At 43.7% G+C, this 24761-nt stretch overlaps 4 protein-coding genes across 5 annotated transcripts in view; 1 reads left to right on the top strand and 3 right to left on the bottom strand.

The window, feature by feature from the left end:
* dlg3 (discs, large homolog 3 (Drosophila)) overlaps positions 1-7917 on the bottom strand; it is a 64937-nt gene extending 57020 nt beyond the window's left edge. For both annotated transcript variants that reach the window (XM_076148909.1, XM_076148910.1), the window contains exons 1-3: positions 7716-7917; positions 6622-6753; positions 1933-2018 (exon numbers count right to left, since the gene is read on the bottom strand). In XM_076148909.1, coding sequence (XP_076005024.1) covers positions 1933-2018; positions 6622-6753; positions 7716-7761 — 264 coding nt within the window. In that variant the 5' untranslated portion in view covers positions 7762-7917. The remainder of the gene's footprint in view (positions 1-1932; positions 2019-6621; positions 6754-7715) is intronic.
* Positions 7918-8150: 233 nt separating this feature from the next.
* gdpd2 (glycerophosphodiester phosphodiesterase domain containing 2) lies at positions 8151-16460 on the bottom strand. Its single transcript, XM_076148926.1, has 15 exons — positions 16293-16460; positions 14766-14925; positions 14027-14130; positions 13795-13888; positions 13564-13623; positions 13376-13474; positions 13133-13226; positions 12649-12794; positions 12020-12102; positions 11620-11779; positions 11292-11498; positions 11045-11193; positions 9836-9983; positions 9582-9664; positions 8151-8881 (listed from the first exon to the last, which is right to left on the bottom strand). The coding sequence occupies exons 2-15, from the start codon at positions 14847-14849 to the stop codon at positions 8803-8805; spliced, it is 1590 nt and encodes a 529-aa protein (XP_076005041.1). The 5' UTR covers positions 14850-14925; positions 16293-16460; the 3' UTR covers positions 8151-8802.
* Positions 16461-17723: 1263 nt separating this feature from the next.
* On the top strand, positions 17724-20264 carry pdzd11 (PDZ domain containing 11). Its single transcript, XM_076149101.1, has 6 exons — positions 17724-17812; positions 18200-18307; positions 18702-18842; positions 18976-19074; positions 19181-19241; positions 19574-20264. Exons 2-6 carry the CDS (start codon positions 18215-18217, stop codon positions 19606-19608), a joined length of 429 nt encoding a protein of 142 aa, XP_076005216.1. The 5' UTR covers positions 17724-17812; positions 18200-18214; the 3' UTR covers positions 19609-20264.
* Positions 20265-20614: 350 nt separating this feature from the next.
* On the bottom strand, positions 20615-24718 carry stard14 (START domain containing 14). Its single transcript, XM_076149100.1, has 6 exons — positions 24279-24718; positions 24016-24163; positions 23436-23539; positions 23127-23244; positions 22978-23030; positions 20615-21797 (listed from the first exon to the last, which is right to left on the bottom strand). Exons 1-6 carry the CDS (start codon positions 24447-24449, stop codon positions 21591-21593), a joined length of 801 nt encoding a protein of 266 aa, XP_076005215.1. The 5' UTR covers positions 24450-24718; the 3' UTR covers positions 20615-21590.
* Between the last annotated feature and the right edge of the window lie 43 nt (positions 24719-24761).

Genomic DNA, 24761 nt, shown 5'->3' with positions numbered 1-24761 from the left:
TTTATACAATCCTATGAAAGCACAAGAAACCCTGCTTCTCCAGCTGTTTTCAGAATAACATCACGCATTTCTGTGCTTGTGCCATAAACACACGGACAACTCAGCCTCTTGTCCTTTAATACACTCTAGTCACTAAGTTCATTGCATTTCCTCTTTTTCAGATGACCGCACATGATGCAGTTCAGACGCCACACAGATTTAAAAGCACGCTGCCATTAAGTGATTGACCGATAGGGATAAAGGACAATTTCGTCAAAAGTAGAAGATGAAAGTTTCTATCTACTTTCAGGATTGACACGTACTAAAACAAAAAGCCACGAAAACAACACATGATTTAAAATCACACACACACACGCACACACACACACACACACACACACACACACACTGTTTCCTGAAATGAACGATGTCATTGATTTCTTTCTCGTGTTAATGATGTCATGTTAAGAAAATTCCTTGCCTTGAACAAAACTTTACAGTCATTCTGGGTCATTTAGTGTATGAGTATGACATCATAGTCATCTATTTCACAGGTCACACTTTGGGGCGACCTGACCCGGATGCTGCACAGATAACTGTTACCTGTCATCCGTTCAAAACAAGAACTGCACTGAAGGAGATTTCCATTTCACCTCTATAGTATTCCGATATTCCAATAGTCAAAGAAGAAACATTTCTATTTCTGGAGTCTTTCCTTCCCAGCGAAGGGGACCGGACGACCAATCTTCCCCCTACAAACGAGGAACTGTTACATGCATACACGCTTCCAAATTATTTGCATGTACGGCAACACGCTGGGTTTAAATGAGCACATTAACCCCTTCACATCAAACCGGCTCAGAACTGGATAATAAATGAGAAACAGTATAAGCTCCGGCAGAGACGGCCTGTCGCTCATTTTGTTACAGGACATGGACCTTTGAGGCAGATTCTCAAACATCCTCTGATAAAAATTAGCCTGTTATTTTAGGAACTCCACTCAGATGGCTCAGGGACCAGGATGTATCTGCTCTGTCCTTGGCGGATAAGACATCAGCTCAGCTTGGCCTTGTACATCCCCATTTTCTCATCTATTCCCATGGGAACGCTGACTTTTTTTTCCACACTGAATTCCCTTTAATGGCCTCGGGAAACCTTTACACAGTTGTTCACACGTGCTGAATGGGGGTCCTGCGTTTTTTGCCCTCACGCATCAGATCAAACTGCATACCGTGAGGGTTGCGTGTCAAACTCCCACACGGAGGCAGTGAGGGTAGCGTTTCTCCTAATCTCGCTAAAACCAAGGCCAGAGATCGTTCACGTAATGGTTCACAGAAGTCAGCCAAAGATCAATTTCATTAACATTTTGGCATAGCTGGAGGTAAAAGTTATGAGGCCGCATTAAATCATCCAGGCGATAGGAAGTCCAAAGGCTATTAGGCGATCAGTGACACGGAACTACAAAAGGATTCGAATGTAAGTGGAGTGCGAGGACCTGCTGGTGTGTCTCGCTTCCTGTCACGTGCCGGGTTATGAATCTGCTCCCTGAACAAACATCTGAATGAGACTTTGCTGCAGTGGCACAAAGGGCCCCGGTGACTTCAGGAGGCCCCGCTGATGAGCAAATGGTAATCAGTGCTCTTTTGACTCCTCTTCTCCCTCGACATGTGTTCCTCGCCTCTGCCTGACACTCACTCCTCGAGCAAAAAGTCGCAGCCGTGACTCATAGAAATGTGTTTTTTTTTTACCAGGCTGATGTAGGAGTGAAGCCGTACGAAGGTAGTGACACCTTGTGTTTGCTGCTGACTAACCTTTTGTGCCGACGGGAAGCGAGGCACAGCACTGCACTGTGTACACACACACACACACACCGGCGAATGCAACACCATATGCAACGTAACTATTTAACTTACACTATATCCTGCGCTCTATAATGTGAAGCAAGAAAATTACCTCCCACGCATCCTGCCTGCCATCTTCTTCCACAACATTTTGTTCCGAGTTGAGTTGCAAGGTCACCTCGTAACACTCTTGAATATCTGTGAAAGGAAAGAAAAAACAATCATGAATCTCTGTATTGAATCTTCCTCGTGTGGATCATTAAAGACGTTAGATGTTAAGATCTTCGTCATCTAACGGTTTTCCTCATAATGTGGACAAAGGTTTGTATTTTGAGAATCATCTGGTTTCCTCAGTGGGCACTGAGTGACAACGTGGGTGTGAGAGGTGTGAGTGTTCTCCTGAACTACATCACTCAAGCTGAGTGAGGAAACACCAGCAACCCTCTGCCTCTTAAGTCTGAATTCATGCTGCAATAAAAAGAAAAGAGTGTTTAACCTGATGTAACACCTGATCCTGCTCTCCTCTCTTAACCATGTAGTCACCAGTGGGAGTCGCTGGTGCACCAAACCAAAGGCCTCCGTGGTGAGGGCCCAGAACTTTATCATCAACGATCCTTAACATCCTTGATCTCTGATGGTTTCCTGCTCTTATCGCCCCCCTTCTTTAACAGAGTCTGTGTTTCTTTCTCCACTGCTCTCCTCTTCTCTGGGGTTAGCATAGCCAATTGTCTTCTGCTTCACTATTGTAATGTAGCAATTAGATGAGACTACAGTGGGATAATTTAGCTAAAGTCCTGCTCTGACGACACGAAGAGGCTTCTGGGGAGCGCATCAAGTTCCCCAAAGTTCAATGTCGGGCCAAGGCGAGGAGTAGAAACTTTAGGGGAGGATGTTTCAGTGTGGCTGAAACACTGGAGATGTATCTTTACAAGGACGGTGTTATTGAAACCTGAGACACAAAGACGGAAAGTTCTGTTCTCTGTAGGTGTGTGTGTCTGTGTGTGAGCGAGAGTCCCAACAAAGCGCTGCGAGAACAAAAGTGTAAGAATGAAGCATGTGACTCATCACAGTGTCTGAATGTGGAGGAGTGAACCATGTGTGGGCAGAGGAGCTCGGTGCCCAGCTGACTAAAGAGCAACCTCACATAAACCAGCCTGTACACACACACGCGCGTGCACACGGACACGGACACACACACACGCGGCCACCTGCATATGCACACAATTGCGCGCGTACACACACTTGCAGACATGCACAGCTGCACACACACTTATGCCAAGCAAAAACTGCCAGCTGTATTACAATATACTTTTAAAAACGCATTTCAGAATAAAATAAAATAAAATAAAATAAAATAAAATAAAATAAAATAAAATAATGGACCCGGCATTAATTGACTTTAAAGTTGTTTATCTTAAAGCAAATGGGCGTAGCCAGTAACCCCTTTTTTCCTGTAATAAATCTCAAACTCGTTAAATATTTTTGTCCTTTGTCCTGGACTCCTGCCGTGCCATAACAACTATTATTTTAGTTCTCACTGCTCAGTTATTTTTGGCAGAAGTACCAAGACACGCACACACACACACACACACACACACACACACACACACACACACACACACACACACACACACACACACACACACAAAAGGGGCTGAAACAAGTCTTGAGGTGCTCGGCTCTGAAACAAGAAACCCAAAGTCACACAAAACCTCCAAGCAGAAAGGTTTTGGGTTTTTTCCCCTCGTCTGTGACTTTCCAAAAAATCTCAGCAGTGTTCCAGACCTCACACACCACATGAATTCCTGGCAGTGGCGCAAAATACATAAGCCCTGTTTTATCCGAGCCAGAAGTCTCTTTCAAAGGGGCTTCTTCGTCTCTTTTTGATGTCAGGTCTATTTTTGGGGTGTCCTGGTCAGACCTCTGAGCCTTATTGTCACAGTCAGAGGGGGTTTCCTCAACCTTATATACGGTACATCCAGAAATGTGTGTGTGTGTGTATATCTGTGTTTGTTCCTTAGGCCTCTGCTGCTGTTTTTTCAAATGGTCCAGAGTGATCTCTCTATTGGATGGCATGGGTGAACCACACACACGAGAAAAGAGTGTGTGCGCCCCTTGGTTGTTAACGTGATGATGACCGACCCACAGTCCACTAGCATAACACGTTCGGTGAAAACTAGGTCACAATTTCCAGGCAGGGCAAACAATTCACCCCCTTGTCATTGCCTCTGTAAAAATGTTCCCCCGGCATTTAGGATCCTCTGTAATTTAATGAGTGTGTCTCGCTCTCTCTCTCTCTGCGTGCGTGCGTGCGTGCGTGCGTGCCCGGTGCGTGCGTGCGTGCGTGCGTGCGTGCGTGCGTGCGTGCGTGCGTGCGTGCGTGCGTGCGTGCCTGCGTGTTTGTCCCGGCTCCCTGCAACCAGGCCCCATGCCTTCCATGTTTGTATGTTAGAACAAAGGGCTGGACGCACAGTTAAAGCATCCTTTGTTCGTGACTGTGCAACCATACAGACATTCAATCAAGTGGCCAGCGCTGAAACTTCCCACACAGCAGCTGAAACACCTCACGTACTTCCCACAGTGGGTCAAAGTCGGTGGAATGAGTGCAACATCGGAATATCATCGGAAAGCTCTAATTTAGCAGAATCCTACCACGTCAGCTCCGCTCCACTCTGCATTTTCCCAGCAAAACAATGGCGACAAAGGCGACACAAAGTGGCGCAAAGAGAACCGGTTCACATGACCCCCAAGCATGCGAACGCAAACAAAGCAGGAGAGGATAACAGGATGAGTAATGTTTGCGTTGCACTGTATTACTGTTAGTTCTGTGAGCCGGCTGCTCCTCCTGCTCCGCCCTGCCTGATGAGAACCACATGTTGGAGTTGAAGGGAGCAGCCTTGTCGGCCCCGCTCCCGATCACACAGCCGCCCACTGCCATCCCTCCCCTCGGACGCTGCTGCACAGATGAGCCGGGTTGTGGAGGAGCCTCGGTGTGCCGGCTATAGATGCAGTTTATTTTCCCGTCCAGCTCAGGCTCGGCCATAATTGAACATTCTTCCAGTGGAATGTTTGGAATTCAGAGTCGGGATTCTTATCCACTGTGACTGCGGCCACACCATGCTTTACTTACATGAACAATAAGGTACAATAAATGAAAACCTTACAACTTAAGCCATTACATGTACATATACATATATATGTACATGTATATATAAAATAAAGTAGTTAAGGGTGAAGGTTTAGTTTGTCGAGGTCCTCTTCAATCTACGGTTTGTAGTCTGCAGAGGTCAAAAAATACAACTCTCATTGTCCCACCTTTAGAGCTAGAGGGGAGCTGGTGTCTTGTTCAAGGACACTTCAGAAGGGAGAATACTTGCAGAAGCAGGAAGAAATCTGTGCTGAAGGGAAACCCAACAATTCAAAGATATTAACTGTAATAAAAGTAAATCCTGGATAGATGCAAACATAGTTGGATAACAGTTAGTATATGAAAGGCGTCCATGTCTGTAGAGTTGTGCCGTGGTGAGTATCATGACCCTCCTGTAACCTGGAGGTTCAGGTTCAAAGCCTCGATTTCACATAACTCAAGGGAACAACTGCGTCCAAAACTCAGCGGCCAACTCCTTCAAAGAACTCACAGCAGAACCAGAACCTCGACAGGATTCATCGCCTCCAAACACTCAGCGGCACACACATGGGTGTCCCGTCTCGGCTAGAGTCTGTACAGTACATGTATGTGTGTGTGTGTCACATTTGAAGAAGCCTTGTCGCCCCCATTATTTAGCTAGATGTGGAGAGCTAATGTGTCCGTGTGACCTTTGCTGACCTCTGGCCTCTGGAGACAATCAAAGACAATCACAGACTCGGTCTCTGTGCATTCAAATTAAGTCACCTGGACATTATAAACTAAACAATCTACGCTGAACTCATATAATTAAGATTTATCCTCTGTTGAAATGGGTTCAGAAGGATTTACGCTTTAGTTTACATTACTGATTGAGGGCAGTGTTGTTTCTGTAGCGGCTGCCAGATCCATGGTAACTCTTCACAGCAGACTGGAGGGCGAGCAGGGTTACAGCATAACTGTGGTAATAGGAACCATCCAAACACTGGAAGAACTGCACTAATGCTTTATTAGCTTTAAAAGGAACTGGGGTCAAAGGTCACATTAACTTCCCTGAGCTCTAAACCTGTCGTAGGGGGTGAAAGGGAACAGCGACTCGTTATTTGACTCAGAGCGTAAATTATGGCTGCTTTTTGCGGGGACTCATTCTAGAGCACTTAGTCAGCACCAAAAGCTTTCTGGCAGCGGTGAATCAGCTCAACTGTTCCAAAAGTTTTCTGAGCGATGATCTGGATCGTTTGGGAACAGACTGATGCAATAAATAGGCCACAAACACAGGGAAAAAAAGGACAGTTTTTTTTCAGATTCCAGGCAAGAACGGCGCTTTCGTGATGTGAGAAGTTTGAGCTGGGTGAGAGGGCTATAAATACATGGTGTCGTGTGAGTCTTATTGGGATTTCATTACAATCTGAGTATGTTACAGAGGGAGGGTATACAGCAAACCTTTGTGAGGAGCTCTGAAAGGATCTCAAAGGCTTCTTTCATGGGACTTAATTGGGAAACATTTAGACTCAGTTAACTTCCCACACAAATTAATATAACCTGACCCCGACTATATCCTGCCTGTGACTCCAACAGAGGAAGCATCAGGCCAGACACAGAGATTGATTTAGACAAAGAATTCTAAACACATCCTTTCTCCAAAAACCCCAAACATGCTGTTGTTTTGTTTCTTACCGAGAAGTGCTTGGAACAGATGACTGCCCAGGATGGTAGAGACTTTGCCCACGCTGGTCTTCAGGGTCTGCTCCTCTGGACTGGTCATGTTGGCCTGGTACTGCCTCAGCAGGCCCACCGCCCGATCCGTGTCTGCCTCACAAAACAACACGGATCAGTACGGCAGGCTGACGAGGCGCCGTTATAACTTTATAGAGCTTTAAAGGGCACATTTATAGAGAGGATAATCCTGACTACAACACCACATCAAAACAGACTGTGTAAATACTATTTCACAAGACAACTATGGTGTTCTTTTACTCTCATAAAACCGATAAAATGCATGTATACTGTACGTCAAACAGGCTAAAATTACATTTACGATGTCATCTTAAGGCTTCAAAGGACATTTCACATTTCCTACTATTCAAGTTGCAATGAAAGAGACTCGCGAACATAAATGAACAGGTTGCTTTATCATATATTTGTCAACCGATCCAAAAATATATAGTTCTTGCTTTGAAGTTATGTAAAGGATTTGTTTACATCATTGTTATTGTGTATTTTTAAACACGGTGGATATTTAAAGCTGATTACATGTTGTGTTCCTGCGTTCTGACTTGAATTTTAAAAAATGGCTCCCAGATTGTACTGTTTTATATTTTTACCTCACAGCCAAAAACAGTCAGTCTGCTAAGTTCTACTGCAAATCACATTAAAGGTATTTTCTCTTGCAACATGACTGTACAGCTCACTGCTGAACCCAGTGGGTGGTGTGGATATAATTAACATAGTGGGTGATGATGATGATGATGATGATGATGATGGTGATGATGATGATGCACATCGCGGAGGTAAATCTAATATTTCATCACAGATTGGCTGAGAAAGAATTCGGCTTTTGTTTGACTTTTTCGGAGGTTTCTTTGACCTTTTTTCCTGTTTTCTGGGGATTTTGAGGAATTGTAACTTCCCAACGCCGACTCACCCTGAAATAACGAAATGGGACGAACGATGATTCGTCTGAACGCAGAAAGTTAACTTTACCCGAGACTTTCTGACAGATCAATACGCGTGGTAGAGGTAGAGGAAGAGGAAGAGGAAAAGTAACTTACCGTATTTATGCACCATCGCGTTGCCAGGTGGGGCAAGAGAAATCATGTGAATTCCAGTGAGAGGACGTGAACGGATCTGGACAAGTTCTGAACCCAGAGGTATCGCCTCTTCTCCATAAACCGGCAAGGCTATGCGCTTTCTCCCTCTCTCTCTTCTTCGTCTTCTTCTTCTTCTACTTGCTCTTCTTCTCCTCTTTCCCCTCTGCCCGAGCTGTTTAACAGTAACTAACGGGTCAGCGGCGCGTCCTGATCCACGCCCACTGAGGTTCAGCTGTGCCACGAGTGAGTGGACATTTGTTTACTTTCTTGTCAACTTTGAAGAGGTTTTTTTTCGTGGGGGGGGGGGCAACACACGGCCCGGGTCGTGTCATTGCCCCCCCACACACACGTGCCTCGCCTTCATGGAATTACACGCCCAAAATACAAACATTAGTGTATTGTTTATTGTGCATAAATGATAAACACAACCAATCTGCTTATTTTTTCCTGGTAAATCACAGTGTTACATTTCATCGATAAGCTTCAGTGAGGTTTTGTTGTGTCTATATTCAGATTATCCTCCAATCAGATTGGATTTCTTCTTAACGATAGCTTTGATCGCCATCTAGCGGCGCGTTACGGAATAGCAAGCAAATCACTGTTAATGCCACAGACGATGTACACAACAGAAAATTCGATTCAGTGCTTTTGGGCGTCATGTTACACACGCATTCGCCAGCAGTGGTGGTATTACGAAAACGAAAGTAGGCTACACAAGTAGGAACAGGTTACAACACATATAACATGTAGTGCCAAGAGATCCAGTGCACAACCAGGTGTGGCTCAAATACACGGATAAATAGTCTACATTTTCAGATGCAGCAGAGAGACGAAAAATATCATCAGGGCTGTTAAAATACAGTTTAAATCACAAAGAAGTTGTATTAACAAAAAAGATCAACCTCCAGTGGAGTCATTTCATATAAAAACATAAAAACACAGGGTCATAATGTGGCACAGTAACAGATAAACTTCATTTCTTTGCAATCCAGGTTCTAAACCATTCTGGCAGTGCAGATAAAAAAGTGTGTTCTTTATGGCGGCAAAATCATCCGCTGGTGGAGTCAGAGGGTAAGAAGAGGATCAGCTCCGTCGGATTCCCGTCTGAAATCCGGTTCTTCTGTTCCCTGTTCATCACACAGAGTTATAATTACACACAGTTCCTCTACTAAATACTAATATGTCAATTTGAATCAAAAAAAGGAACAGCAAAGCAAAAGCAAAAGCAAAAGCAAAAGCAAAAGCAAAAGCAAAAGCAAAAGCACAGATATTCTCTAAAGGGTTATTACTCTGGGTATAAGTACAACCTGAGAGTAAAGTTCACGTCATATCACAGTTCCAGGATTTTCTTTAATATCTGATTATTCATTTTCAGACCAGACTCAGTATCTGACACATTACCTACATGTAGGATGATAAAACATGACTGGATAGTTCAATCTGGCGCAAATATTTATTCATTTATAGTTTTACGTTTGACCCCAATTTAGTTTTTGTCAGATCATTAAAATCACATGTGAGGGAAGTTAAATAATGACCTAATTCAGCCTCAGTGTAAATGCACAATATGTTATTATTGTATTTTTAGTTATCACATAAAGTGAAACTCTCATTTGAAATCGCGATGGAGACTCTTAAGAATTTAAAGAAATATGATGTGCTACTTTAAACAGAATATGAGCCATTATGTAAAAAAATTACTTACTTCTCCTGCTTCAGAATCAACAAATATTCATGGGGGAAAGAGTGAGACACAAAAGTCAATCTCTGCTCACTTTCATACACAAACAGTTACTGCTTTGAATATCACATGTAGGTGCAACTCACCGCTGAATGATGAAGAATACAATCATTATCAGAAGAGATATCAGGTCCACTGTGATCCATATGGCTCTATATATGCCAGGTGCCTGAAACGCACAAAAACACGCCCACAAGTCAAGCTGTGTCACAGATCCTGGAAAATGTCCTTAAACAAACACAACACACGCTTTGACTTATCAGAAATTGCTGTGTGTGATGAAATGAATTGGATGTGGAGTGAAGTGTTTGTTTAGTTTGTGTGTGTGCATGCTGCTCACCAGAACCCAGATTGGACGGTCCATGCGTTGTAGGAGGTGGCAGGAGTTTGTGGTAACAGAACTGACCCCTGCACACCACAGGAGGGAGAACAGCCAGCGTTCAGTAACAACCCACAGGTTTACCGACACGTTTTTCCTCCGAAGTTCCCTGCCAGGTACAAATGCATATTAAAATAGTTGTCTGGATGCAAGCAAAGACAAGCAGGCATACTAAGACACACGCGCCTCTGTGTGTGATTGATAAGTTCTGTGTCTGGCGTAGATAGGCCATGTTTGCATGTGGCGCTGTTTATTTCAACATTCGTGATATGTTCATCTCCTTCCATCTTGACATGCTAAAAGTGCTGGAGGGATCTGGTGCCATTCTCATAAAAATCATTATCTTGGCTGCACCACAGAGGGAATCTCCACAGCTGATATGCTTTCATTTTCACTCTGTATTATCATTCATCATCAGATGAGAAAGGATTCCCAGCTAAAGCTTTCCATGATGTTGTAAGCAGTTGTTTCGATATTCATTTTACTATCTAACCAGGTTAGACTTGTGGAAATGAAAAATCTAACAAATAAAACACAGAAAAAATATCACAACCCTTGCTTACACCACTGCCGGGCTCAGAACTTATCAATCACCATCCTCGAAACCACTGCTGGGATACATATTAAGACCCTACCTCCCCATCACCACCACACACACACACACACAAGCACACACCCACACCCACATGAACACACACACACCAAAATTACAGCCCTTGCTCAATTCCTGATGCGTCAGGCTGAGAACTAATCAATTGCTCCTTATACACACAGTGCCACCGCCAACTGTGACAGACGTGTAAAATGGGGACAAATCCGTGTCAGCAGAGATTTGATGAAACGTTATGGTGACCTAGCTGGACAGACATTATACAGGACAATAAGACAACACTCTAACTCTAAGGGTGCGGCTGTGCGACACTTCAGCACGTAATCACAACACGTGACTGCATAATGCACTTCATCCTACATTAAGTGTTTTTGGGTTGGTTTGCTCAGCCGTGAAACAGCACTCCTGGGTGAGAATATTATTTGAGTCTCATTCCCCGGGGCCCATCTATATAATCAGTGCCAGCGCTGTGTCCCAGCATGCTACAGACACGCTTTTAATTACCACGTTACTGTGCATGCCCGCCAGCACAGCGCTGTAGATAACACGGGTGCATTTACCTGATTTCTGCTGTACTCAGGTTGTTGTATTTCACATTCAAATGACTCCCTCCTGCTTTTTCCATATCACGCACATTATCATAGACGTGTATGAAGCCTGGAGCAGTCTGGTTTACATATTCTCTTTCTGCTGGAGGAAGCCAGAGGATCTACAAAAAGGAAGCACAACCATAACAAAACACGCTCTGTGGGAGATCTACATCAAATGCCACCAAAGGGATTAACGTTTACACACACACACACACACCAGACTTGGAGCGATGTCAGATTTGACGATGGCGTTGACTATGTCCACAGTGTCGTTGGCCTGGTCGTCACTGTAGATATCAAACATGACCGAGATGTTGTGCTGCTTGGCAAAGTCGAGGAGCTGGACTAAAGACGGTATACTCTGATTCCTTGCCGTCTTCCTGTCCTCTGCAGTGAGCTGCGACACTGAACGGAAAGGATCAGTCTGGAAATCAGAGAACATAGATGTCATTAGACAAAACGATCACGTGGTGCTGGGAAAAGTAGAGCAGAAAATGTCCCATGATACATCTGATGAGGATCACAGGTCACTGCACAGCCCTCACCTTTAAGAACCAATCACCTGCGTTGAGTCTCTGTAGTTCTTCCCAGGTTATGTTCATGCTTTTTCTGAAGTCTCGATCGGGGAATTTGTCTTTTACGTTTGTGGTTCTCATCAAAAACCCAAAGTCTTTGTCGTGCATCAAGAAGGGAACTCGGTCTTGACTAGGTTAGAAGAAACAGCAAATCCAAATTTAAGGGTGTGTTGACCTCTACTGGCAACTAATGGCAACTTCAAATGCAAACAAATGCTGAGATCAGTGATTCTTATCGAGTTTCAGCCAAGAAGTCCTACAGAGTTCAACCCCAGGTAGAGCAACAGCCTATAATAATCATTTTGTGCTGTGGTGCAGTTAAAACAAATTATATATGTCATACCACAAAACAAGCTTAGACTCTGCGTACCTGAGCTGTATGTCGGTCTCAAACACCGTCACGTTGCATTCCATACTCCTTTCAAAAGACATCAGGGTGTTTTCTGGAGCCAGCTGAGGGCAGATGGGCAAAATACACTCATGCATAAAAATACACAAATTATCCTATAGCTGTGTCGGCACACACAACCCTGCCCAGGGTGTTCAACTGAGCTAATTGGTGACCCAGGAGCAAAGCAACAAGGTCAGAGCAACATGGCACATGGGGCACTCACACCTGAGCCATGTGGAGGAAATTCCCGTTCTTAGTTGTGAGACAATTGAGGAAGAGGAACAGGTGGAGATTGGATGGTTCCAAGGTGTCAGAGGCGCCTCTGCGTCTCTCCACCAGGTCACAGAAACAAGATAGACAGGCGCATCTCCGGCCCCAAGGCCAGAGAACACGACAACATGCACAAATGGAAGCTTAAATGTCTCTATGTTATCCATTACAAAATGTGAAGGCGACCCTGCCTCACGTCATATTTTATATAATCATACTGTAGAGTTTGAATCAACACATAACACATTAAGAATTTGTTCTTACTTTGATGGAATAACTAAGAATCACAGAAAATTATGATATTTAAGCTGTAGAAGTCTGGAAATCAAGCTGCTCACCATTGGTGCACCTCGGTGGCCAAAGAGATTGGGTTTCGGAGGTAATTCCTTTGACTCAATCAGACAAGGAGACCGGATAAGCAGAGGACAAAGGAAGATGGCTGCCGACACCGCAACAAACAGCACAGCAATCAGGATCCTAGAGCCTGGAGGGCGACACAAGTCAAACAGTGAGATAATCCTGTCTTCATGTTAACACTGCTGTGTGTCTGAACAAGTGTGGTTTAACTAGTAACATAAATATCATATAGATAGATAGATAGATAGATAGATAGATAGATAGATAGATAGATAGATAGATAGATAGATAGATAGATAGATAGATAGATAGATAGATAGATAGATAGATAGATAGATAGATAAATACGTAGATAGATAGATAGATAGATAGATAGATAGATAGATAGATAGATACATAGATAGATAGATAGATAGATAGATAGATAGATAGATAGATAGATAGATGGGTGTGTCTGCGTCGTACCTGCTCTGCGGGATCTGTGGAAAGCTCGGAAAACAAACCAGCTGAGCAGCGTCAAAGCTCCAACGGCACCTAGCTGCAAGAAAGGAGCCGTAGCCTGCCAGGCAGCCAACACACACATCAGAAACACAGATGTGCAATGACAGCTTATAATGACTCCAAACTGTCTGAACAATACCCTGATTACATACTGTATGTATATTCCATTGTAGTTCAGTGATGGAATGGAGAGTATCTGGCCTTTACCTGGAGTGAGAGAGGAACCGTCGGCCATTCGTTTGGCCAGCCAACCCTTATTCCTGTGACTGCAAAAAGGATCAATGTGACACCTAGAAATAAGAAGATCTGGGCAGAAAAAACAGAAGAAAACAAACACAGCATTTAGTCAGGGAGCCAACATTCATTAAATAGAATGGGGGGAATGTTTCAGTTACCTTATGCAGACAGTGTAAGTCCAACGGTTCTCTCAGAGCAACATGGAACAGTGCCAAGAGCTAATACAAAGGATGATGAATAGGGTGTTACAAGCATGCTGGCAAATTGTAATGCTTAGGAAAGGGAAGTTTAGAATCTGCTATAGTATTATTTAACAATTCCCTTAAGAACACAACACAACATCGTGGTGCCTCTCCGTCTTTAGACTGTATCTGCGTTCATTTCCTCACCAGCAGCAGAAGGCAGTAGCTGGTGAACACTGCAGAGATGATGCACAGCACTATGAACCAGTTCACCCACTGCTTCAGCTTTTCAAACGCCTTCCTGAGAACAGAACAAAACAGAAGACAGAAGCAGGGGAGTCAAGGTTAGCACGTGCACAAGCCTGAAAGGAAAGAAAAAGCAAGACAGAAAAGAGAACTGTGTGTGTGTGTGTGTGTGTGTGAGAGAGAGATCACTCACGAGTTAATTTCATCGCTGTCATTGTAGGTAACCAGACAAATGTACATCCAGCATAGGGAAAGCAGGGAAATGAGGACGACAACTGAGAACCAAAAGCGTGGAAGCTGAAAGGAGAAACACAGGTGAGGTGTTTAGTGTCAGGGAGATTTCAATCTGAGAAGGGAGGTGGAACACTTCCAACATTTCTTCATATTTTGTTCCACTCTCTGCACAGTGCCGTGAGAATTTGGGGAGAAGGGAAACTTTACGCCCTTATCACCATCAATGAGGCACCACCATCATGTAACACACACTCGATTGTGTTGCGTTATAGACCGTCACCACCCCTCCCACCTCACCCTTTGTTATTCTGTTCCAGATCAGTCCATTACAAGCCTGTTAGAGCCTGTGAATCCAGTAATTAGACTTGGCCCACAATCAAATATTCAGCTCTTTAATCACCCCTGAATTTACAAGACCTATTCACTCAAAACATCCAAACAACTTTCTCCAAACTAAATATCCACTCAATCACCCACTGCATTTCAGAAGCAGGTTTCCCATTGTAAAACAGTTGAATGGAATGTTAATCCATCATTACGAGGATTTGTAAAGGTTATACAGTGCAAAGAAGAGGAGCCTGTCAAGTAATCGGGAACAGGTTAGTCAATGAACATCACAGAGGAGAATACACAGTATTGTCTATTAGATATGATTAATCAACGTTCAATCTGTAACGTGCATGACTGCAGACACTCACTCGTCTCTTGTTTTCACTCGGTTGACTCCAGTGGCAGCTGTAGACGCCCCGGCTGCAAACTCTGCAGCGACTGTCACGCGGCATCACCTCCCCTCTTAGTTCACGGTTTAGGTGAAGTGAATCTGCGGGCTTTGGTGGGTGGACACCTGATACAGGCACCCTGCAGGAGGAGAAATGATCTTACACCTGGCTTGGACTCTATTTTCTTCTTTTTATAAACTATGCAGAAAGGGGGGAAAAGACAACTGTGACAGAAAGCAAATGAGGGAGAGGTGAAAACGGGGGGGGGGGGGGGGGGGGGGGGGGTATTAAGTCGACCCTGGCTCAATAAGCCCCTCAATGGAGCCTCTGTGGAAGGAGGGGGTGCAGCCACTGCCAGCACTTTCAATAGCCGTCACCATGGGGGTATTGAGAGCAGAGCACAGACTGAAGTTACTATGCAAGGCAGCGGTGACAGGCACATCCATGCACAGAGCGGAGAGCAGGACTGAAACTGAGCATGATTAGGGTTTCACAGCTGCAGCGCTCAAACAGAGGAGGTTCATCTCTGGGTATGGATTAGGACTGGAGCTAACTATGGCACGATGGGCATACGGACTGTAAACAATCTCAGTGTTGAATGGCCCAGGAGCAGGTTGCAGCAGGAGCAGATAAGTGGTTTGGGGCATTAAGAAATAAAGAGATTCCACTGAAAAGAGGACATAGCAGGATCTTGTTTGACTTGAGTCAATATGAGGTCGTGCCAACTGTCTTCTCGCTTGGAAAGTTCAGTTAGGGTTTGTGACTCAGGGCCTTCAGGGCACGTTGGAGTGCCGAGTACAGGCATTTGAATAGTCTGGGGTGAAACCTAAAAACATAGCCTACAACACTGGATTATCACTATAGTGAATCTGAGTTGCAGATATTACAAAACAGTATTATGTGTCATGCAGCTGCCTATCTTAAGGAACACAGGTCTGGACAGGTCTACAGGTCCAAATACGACCAAATAACCTGAAACATAAGAGCGCTTGTTTCACTGCAGGAACTGAATGTTCACCAGGAAGATTAAAAACAAAAAACCTGAGCTTGTTATACAAGTTATAAATGAAAATGAAATAGATGATTAACCAAAGAGTAGTAATACATTTGTGCCTCTTCTACCATCAGAGACGTAACGGCCCGTTTGCTACATCATGAAGTCTTAAACAAACCCAGTTCTGAATGACCCTCAGTGTGACCTGACACAGGTAGACACGTTCAGATAAAAAGCTGTTATCACTTCACACACGTTGGCTATGTCAACTGAAATTTCTGTAGCACACCTGACACACATACTTTAATGCCATTGAATCACTCAACCAGTATTACAGCTTCATCTATCTATCTATCTATCTATCTATCTATCTATCTATCTATCTATCTATCTATCTATCTATCTATCTATCTATCTATCTATCTATCTATCTATCTATCTATCTATCTATCTAATTATCTATCTACGTATTTATCTATCTCTAGCATGAACCAAAGCATATAGTTAGTTACCTCACAGATTGTTTGTCTCTTCCTCCCAAGGCTACATGTAATTGCAGTTGCAATAGTCTACTTCTTCTGCTCCGTCTGCTTTCTTAGCCTGAAACTCTGCTTGCGCTCACACATACTCTCTCTCTCATCTCCCTCTCTCTCTCTCTCCCCCTCGCTCTCCCATCCTCTGTGCTCATTGAACACTGATTCGTGGATAGAATGTGAATTGGCTCGGATGAATGGGTGCCGGTGCAAGGGGGTGTAGCTTAACCGGGTGGAGGGAGTTTCCAAAAGAGTCAAACAGGTAGCGATGAAATTCAAGCTGCTTTTTGTGGTTTTGCTTTCCTTTAAATGTTCTGAAATGACACTTGTGGGATGTAGTTAGGCCACACTCATAACAAATATATCCGACCACATGCAAATGCTCTGTGATGATGTATCAGATCACGGTAATATTGGAATTGCTATGACACAGTGAGATTAAAAGATCAAATATACAGACAAAGCAAATTCTAAACCCACATGTATTTTTGTTTGCATCCCAATCCTTCATTTTCATTTAATTGCACATATAGTAAGAAGTTTGTTGTGTGCAGACTGTGGTCTTAGTGATAAGAAGTATGAGTGGCTACGCCTAAAACTTAACAAAGGGGCTTCATCATAAAACTCTTTGTGTGTTTGTGTCATACTGTACGTCCGTCTAACTGCTCTGTTTTCCTGATGTAACCAAACTAGTTGTTATGTTATGTTAAAGACATCAGTCAGTTGGTGAGTGACAGCAGGTTCTAGATTTATTGTTTTCAAAAGGGTGTGATGCACAACGCTCGTAATGGCTCTGTTCCATTTAGGTGTGCCAGGTACCCAGCCAAGTGAAATTTAACGAACGACAAATAGGCAGCAGCAACGGCACACCTAAATGGAACACGGCCAGTTAGACATTCTGTTAAACACAAGTGCAACCACAATGGTGCACTGAGGTGCACTGTGTCAGGGTTCTGTTGTGTTGTTTATTCTGCTGTGAATCACAAGCACTGCTCCATGACACTTAAACATTCATTTGCTCTGGGGCTAACTCTCGAGCCCCTTATGCTCTTTATGTGAATTTGGATGAAGCATTGCCAAGCCCTATCAAGTTACCTGTCTGTCCATCCAGCTATCCCCGATTTTGCAGCCCTGAAGTGATGAAGACAGATGTTCACATGATTAATAAAATAATTTAAAAAAACGCTGTCAAAACATACACACCACAAAGCAGATAATGTCAGTATTACTCACTGAGATGAGGAAAAATATAGCTACATTAATATCATGAAGATCAAAGAAAGCTTAAGGAAATTACCGTAATTAACAACGACAACAATAATCACAATGTCAATTATTATAATGTGTTACTTAATGATAAATTTAAAATTTGAATTCCTGTGGTCATACCCGCTCATACCAGTAGGTGGCGGTAATGCCCAACCTGCTGATCGGTCGTGGTTTGTAATGCGAGAAGAAGAGCTTGTCAGTAGCTACCTTTTAAAGAACCAACCAGCTCGGTGAGATGATTTGTTGTTGATTTGTTTCTGTCAGTCTTTAGTGTTTATGTCACACACCTGCGATGCGACACGTTAATAGAAGACTTCGATGTTGAATGATAACGAACATCTCGTGATCACCGGAGAGCATAACGAGCTCTTTCTATTAGCCTGTCAGCTAACAAGCTAACTGTAGTGTTGGATAGTAATATTTGGCTTCCAGGTGACGACACAAGTTTACTCAGCTAGAACACTGAGTGTGAACGCTACTAACACGGATGTTTAAACTTAAACACTACGTCATTGTTGTACTATATTGTGCATGTAGCTTGTACCTTTTGTTATGGTAAACGAAGCCGGATATAACGACATCAAGACGCTAATGGGGAAATGTGTGTTTGTCTTAAGGTGCTTTGGTAAATAATGGATCAGAAGATTCCTTATGATGACTACCAGCTCCCTGTGGTGTTCCTGCCCTCCTATGAGAACCCACCAGCGTGGATTCCTCTACAGGAGGTGTGTGTATCTACATCACACTAACACTGCCAGCATCAACACTCACAAGATGCTACTTTGTGTCAAATGTAATGGAGATAACTACATGCAGAATAACAGGTTTGGACGTTCCACCAAGAAAATCGGGATTCTACACACACACACACACACACACACACACACACACATACATACACACACACACACACACACACACACACACACACACACACACAAATATCAAGGGTGGACCTACAAATGGTGCTAAGATGCAATCCGACTCCTATTTCAGAGGAAAGGATAGTTTATGATCTAAATCACTGAGTCATTGCGAGTAGCATAACAAAAAGCTCCTCGTCATAATAACGGACATTGCGCTTCCCATTGTCAAGTGTTTTCTCTGTGACATTTTCAGCGAATTCATCACCCAGACTACAACAATGAGCTCACTCAGTTCCTGCCTCGCACGGTTGTGCTGAAGAAGCCTCCAGGGGCGCAGCTGGGCTTCAACATCCGGGGGGGCAAAGCCTCACAGCTGGGGATCTTCATATCCAAGGTATGGGCGCTCCATTTGGATTTAATTTACATTTGATGTGGCTTTTAAAAGGTTTGCCATCGTGTGTGTGTGTGTGTGTGCGTGTGTGTGCGTGTGTGTGTGTGTGTGTGTGTGTGTGTGTGTGTTTTGGCAGGTGGTCCCAGACTCTGATGCCCACAGAGCAGGTCTACAGGAAGGAGACCAGGTTCTCTCTGTGAATGAGGTCGACTTCCAAGACATAGAACACTCACGAGTAAGTGTAGTACTTTAGAGCTGTGCTGGTTGATTTGTACCTTTTAACAAAGCCAAGCAATCTTACAGCATCATCATCATCATCATCAATCTCTTCTCTCTTTCAGGCTGTAGAGATTCTGAAGACCGCTCGAGAAATTTTGATGCGGGTTCGCTACTTCCCTTACAGTAAGTCTGTCTATGGTAACATCCAACAAGATCAGGTCTGCAGAAAGATCAAACGTTTGTAAAGCACATAGAGTCCCTGTGCCTCTGTCTGCTCACATTTGAAGACATTTCGGGGGTTAAACTAAGTCAAAACACTATTGGTTACTTAATTGTGATGTGGAAAATTATATTAATGGATAAAATGCCTGCAGCACTTGATCAATACTTACTCAAGACATCAACAGTATCCTCCTTTAAGCATCAAGCATATGAGCAAACCCTCAAATCCACATAGTTAAGATAATGAAGTGGCTTTTGATGACCAAATCAAATGTGTTCTGTGTTTCCGTCAGATTACCAGAGGCAGAAGGAAAGGACCGTACACTAGGTGGCAGCATTCCCTCCCGAGAAGTGGAGACGGTGAGCCAGAGGAGACCAGCGACAGAGTGGGACGGAGTGGGACGTCACGTCTTCCACCCACTGACCTCCATCCTCCATTCTGTCACGGCGGCTGATGTCTGACTAAGATACATATTGCGACACATTCATGGCTCAGCACAACGACAGTATCACTTTACTCCAGGCCACTGTGATATAGGAAATGGGTACTATGACGAATATTATACCGTATATGTATATAAGTAGTGTAATTAATCATTTCTAAGCAATCATAAATGTAGGTTCAGTGACAGCAACACACTTTTACAACGTGTTATATAAGAGTACGTTGATTATCGGTACATAAAATGTTTTGCCTTGCGTTTATGTTTACAAAACTTCACTCACTGAACCATCACCTCATATACACACTTTATAAGAGCTATAATCAAGTCTGCAGTCGGTTTAGAATCACAGAACTTTATCCTTTGTTGAACATTGTTTTTGTTTTTGCCTTGATGATAAATAACTAGATATGATTGTATGGATGTATAAAATGTACATAGAATGCTGAAATCACACGGCAGGGCTTTCACCCACTCACACTCACACGAGCAAATGAACAGTATGAGAAAAATGCATTTCAACTAAATAACACTGTGAAAAGCACAGCACATTCAGCATTCCTTTACAAATACCAAGGACGTGTATCTTTTGATGTTACCGCAGTTTGCAATCTCTGCTACATTGTTTTGACGTTTGTCTTCAAATGAACCGACTTCAGAGAAAAAAGGAAACTAAACTCAAGTAGAATATAAACTATTGAAACTGTAATCTGTCTATTTTGTAAGAGAACGTGACAAATAAAGCTTTGAACCATTGTAACCCTTTGTCTTTGTGCATGAACCAGATCTGGAGATGATCTGGTTTGAGCAGCTGAACTCGTTGTTCCACTCCACAGGTTTGAGTTTCTCTCGAGAACATCAGCCTCCTTCCAAAACACTAAATTACAGTGATTACAGAGGGGACGAGAACCTTCGCATGGTTTTATTCTACAAAGCCCAGACATCAGTAGAAAAAAACAGAACAAAAGAGCTCTCAGCCTTGCAGGGCTTCATTCCATTACACAATCTCAGCCGATAACTTCATATGAATAAATAATCAAGCGTTAATGAGATCCTGTGCATCCAAATCCTTCAGGCACATATTTACCTTGGAATAAAATGCAGATTTGCTCTGCACGTTGTGTGAGAGTTTCGTTCCCCAACTGGTCTCTCTGCAAGTCAACCGTCTGTATAACTTCAAAAATTACACTTCATTCTCTTTGATTGCACAACATAAATAGCATGATCTCTGAGGCCGCCTCCTTGTGTTACATATGGAAGATGGCCACAAGTCATGGGACAATAAATAAAAAAGTCAGGGAAGTTTATGTCAGTTTATGTGCCGCTTCATGTGATTTAATATATATATATTTAAGAATTAAAACATTTAGCTCTGCAGTGTCTATAATGTTTTAACCAAAAATGAAGTGTGTGTATGAAAACACAAGAATACAGTTCCACTTCATTTGGCACCTCGTTACTCACACGATACCTCACCTCGTCTCTATTCACAGTCCTTTGTCAGGGTGAAGAGCCTGTAGCTTCCCTTCATTTAAACCTTGTTCACGTGTAGAAGATTCCATAAGTAAATGTAGTGATGTGAGGAATACACACTTTAACCCCTTAACTTGCAGTGTTAATTAAATACAGGGGGTGGGGGTGGGGTGGGGGGGTTAAACACTGAGACATGTTAGTTCATGGCTGTGGCGTGAGGTGAACTTGTTCCGTGCTCATGTACATCTGCTGAGACAGACAGACGCCTGTAAACACTTCATTCTCTTGCTTATCCTAAAAAGAAAAAGGCACACGGATGATGTGGCGGGAAAACTGGACGTTCGGAAGAGTCTTGTCGCGCTCGTGAGTATGCGTGTCACTGCCGGAAGGCCATTCAACTGCTGTCCCCGTTGTTCTGAGAGTCCACCGCGGAGCTCTCGTCCACGTTCTCCAACGAGTCGGCCCTCTGTAAGGACAGCTCGGCGGGATCCATCATGGGAAGCGTGCTCTGCTCCGGGAACAGCCACGGTTTCTGGTCTGGAGAGTTCTGCCGCTTCCACTCGGGATAGTTTTGTCCCGCCTTGTGTACACACTTCATCACCTGCAAGGAGTGGGCCAAGAGAAGGGGACCATTATCAGAACAACAATGAAAATCACACCACACCTTCATGCTCAGTCAACAGAAGATCCAACAGTGTGGCAAGTGGTTTCATGAATTGTAATTTGCAACCCTATACACCTCTGGCAGGGTTTACATAACAGTTAATACATCACAGCTGCAAAAGCCACCAGTATGCTGACAAAAGACTCAACTATGTAAGAAGTCAGACTTTCAAGGCACCGGAACATCAAACCAAACCATCAAGATGTGCTGAAACGTGATTCCACATAAACACAGTCATGTTTAGATGTTTGTACACAGCACATATTTTAACCAAACTGATATTGAGATGTAGAAACGCCACGTGGTCGACTGTGTTCTCTTAAACCAAACAGATTTTTGGTTTAATCTCAATCTAAAAGCAGACAAGTCATTTCTCAATATTTGTTGTGATTACAATTACTACTAAAGAGGGTTAAGTAGGATTTACCCTCTAGTTTTACACACTTAATGTACGCAGCAATCCAACCCTGTCTATTTTAACAGCTATAGTATATGTTAAACTACTGTAGTCTCCTCTTTAGATTGGTGCTATTCTTATTATAGTGCCTTGCTAGAGGACCATGGGCAGGATATACTAAATTAGTAATCGTTATTGCTGTTTGTTTACTATCAAGTCAATGCTCTGTGTTGTGGACAAAAATACAGGTTAGTGTGGAAAAGGTCATGAACAGGTTTCGGTCGAGACAAATCTGTGTCCCTCAATCAGTTTCACACACCCACAGACTGCCATGCGGTTGAAATAGTTTCAAACTGTAGATGATATGAAACCTGGGGAACGAGTTCTGCCGGTGCAGCGAGCGACAGGTTGATCTGAGATACTTCTCTGTCAGCAAACTCACCCGGACAGGGCCCTCAAATGGGGTTTCTATGGTTACCATTGTCCTTCTAAGACATACGAAACCCTCGCTCCCTTATCCGCACACACCTATGACACACTTTCTAATCGTTTCATGGACACACACACACACACACACACACACACACACACTCATTCATTCATTAACACATGCTGATACAGTTCACAGTTAATTTTTCTCAGCCCGATCCCTTACAACTCTTCTGTTAGGCGGATGTAAACAAAAACAGTTTGCAGTAAACACTTAGTCATGGTACGTACCTTGGGAGCCAGAACTTGAGATGCTGAGTTTACAACCAACTTTGGAAGAGAACCTGCAACAAAGCCACGGAGGCACATTTTTAAGAAATACAGTTTTCAATAAAAACACTAATTTGAAAGGAATGAAGCCATTGCTTATAGGGTCTAACCTTTGGGGTCGGCCTGTGAAAGATAGATGAAAGTACAACTGTTGAGTCCTGTGGGCTTGATGAAGTAACCGGTTTGGATGGACATGGCTCTCACCAGGTCATTGCGTGGAGGGAATTTCTGTAAATAACACACAAAAACAAAACAATTCAAACATAAACGCAACTGTTGGCAGCGGATAAAACAAATGACTAACGTAATGTGTACACAGAAAACAGGAACAGACAATAGATGTCATTGATCTGCAGAAATGGTACTGTGGACAGCGTGCGGAGGAGGAAGAAGAGAAGGAGGAGGAGGAGGTGTCATACCGGGTGTTTGACAGAGAAGTTCACAACCAAGTACTCATCGTCCCTCACTTGCCACGAACGCAGTGTCACCACATCTCTGTTCATTATCGGCGTCGGACAAAGCCCTGTGAGGGGGGGGAGATTTGATATTTATTGAGTGCACAAACTTCCTGCACGTCTTGTGTTTCTCACCGTCACAACCTTAGATTCAGACGCTCAACTCTTGTTTTGACCATAAACACAATGCTGCACGCGCTGGAGTCCTGCACCAGCCAGGTTGCCATATATTATAATAATAAAGGACATCAGACATGACTGTTAAGAGTGATTGCACTAGGAGACAATCAAGAGCAGTTGGTACTAGACTAGCTTTAAGAAAGTACTGGACATGACCTTTGAGTACTCGTGTACGTCCCTGCAATGAATCCTACCTTTAGTCTTGCAACATCTTCCCCCTGAGTGCAAATACAGGTGGACAAACAGAAACACCTTAAACTACACTACAAATTCACTCAAACTACTAACTATGCCCTTTTTTGTACATTTCCAGCAGATGCAAAGTTGACCCCAGCATGAAGAAGAGGAAGAAGAAGGTGCTTACATGAGTAGTAGCCCACATCAGCGTTGGCAGAGAGCCGGGCAACATCATAGCTCTCCAGCATGGTGGGGTCCCACTGTTTACGGTACTGGCCATCGTGGATGACATCATACATGGTGGCAGCCGATACATCTTTAACGACCATTTTACACTAAAAACACACACAGACATACACACACAGGCTTGTTACACATGACATCTACATAGTTTTCGTTGCGATCGCGTTTGACGTGACCCGCAACAGGTGGTCTCGCGTGGGGACTCACCTTGATCTTGTGGATCTTCTGCGTGTTTCTTTTCGTGGATGTCACCGGCGGGACTTCGATCCACACTTGCATTCCGTTTTTCTCATACTTGTTGCTCCAGTTCTCCGTGGACAGGCACTGCTTTCTGAACTCCGCGAAGAACGCCTCGTCAGGTAAAATACTGGCAGACATCTTCCAAAAAAGTACAAATCTGAATCAGTGCAGGGAAAAGTACCAGAAGAAGAAGGGGGAAGAAGTGAAGAAGAAGAAGAAGTGAAACAATGCCTGTGCGGTGTGTGTGCCCTGTGTGCCCTGTGTGTGTGTCAAAGTCAACCGGTGGAAGCTTCAGCTGTGTGTGTGCTGGCCGGCGACGCGGTTATATGCGAGTCGACCACCAATCAAGTCCGACGAGATTCTTTGTGTTGGAATTCCAGAGCCATTCCTTCTCTCCTCTCCTCCTGACGTCACAACTTCCGGAGTCCAGGTGTGCGTAAGTACGTCGGG

Source organism: Genypterus blacodes, unplaced genomic scaffold (genome assembly GCF_046128005.1).
Source record: "Genypterus blacodes isolate CSIRO-AG114 ecotype Tasmania unplaced genomic scaffold, CSIRO-AGI_Gbla_v1 ptg000044l_1, whole genome shotgun sequence".
Lineage (NCBI taxonomy): Eukaryota > Metazoa > Chordata > Actinopteri > Ophidiiformes > Ophidiidae > Genypterus > Genypterus blacodes.
The sequence above is the reverse complement of the archived record's forward strand: the minus strand, read 5'-3'. Positions and strand labels throughout refer to the sequence as shown.

What these genes read in the sequence shown, in the direction of transcription:
- stard14 (XM_076149100.1), bottom strand. Translation starts at nt 24,449, where the DNA reads ATGTCTGCCAGTATTTTACCTGACGAGGCGTTCTTCGCGGAGTTCAGA. An exon ending in TTCACAGGCCGACCCCAAAG is followed by an intron (nt 23,031 to 23,126) that starts GTTAGACCCTAT and finishes GCTTTGTTGCAG; the next exon opens with GTTCTCTTCCAAAGTTGGTT. An exon ending in CTCAAGTTCTGGCTCCCAAG is followed by an intron (nt 21,798 to 22,977) that starts GTACGTACCATG and finishes CACTCCTTGCAG; the next exon opens with GTGATGAAGTGTGTACACAA.
- gdpd2 (XM_076148926.1), bottom strand. Translation starts at nt 14,849, where the DNA reads ATGCCGCGTGACAGTCGCTGCAGAGTTTGCAGCCGGGGCGTCTACAGC. An exon ending in GACAGCGATGAAATTAACTC is followed by an intron (nt 13,889 to 14,026) that starts GTGAGTGATCTC and finishes TTCTGTTCTCAG; the next exon opens with GAAGGCGTTTGAAAAGCTGA. An exon ending in CTGAGTACAGCAGAAATCAG is followed by an intron (nt 9,984 to 11,044) that starts GTAAATGCACCC and finishes TGTACCTGGCAG; the next exon opens with GGAACTTCGGAGGAAAAACG.
- pdzd11 (XM_076149101.1), top strand. Translation starts at nt 18,215, where the DNA reads ATGGATCAGAAGATTCCTTATGATGACTACCAGCTCCCTGTGGTGTTC. An exon ending in CGTGGATTCCTCTACAGGAG is followed by an intron (nt 18,308 to 18,701) that starts GTGTGTGTATCT and finishes TGACATTTTCAG; the next exon opens with CGAATTCATCACCCAGACTA. An exon ending in AAGACATAGAACACTCACGA is followed by an intron (nt 19,075 to 19,180) that starts GTAAGTGTAGTA and finishes TCTCTCTTTCAG; the next exon opens with GCTGTAGAGATTCTGAAGAC.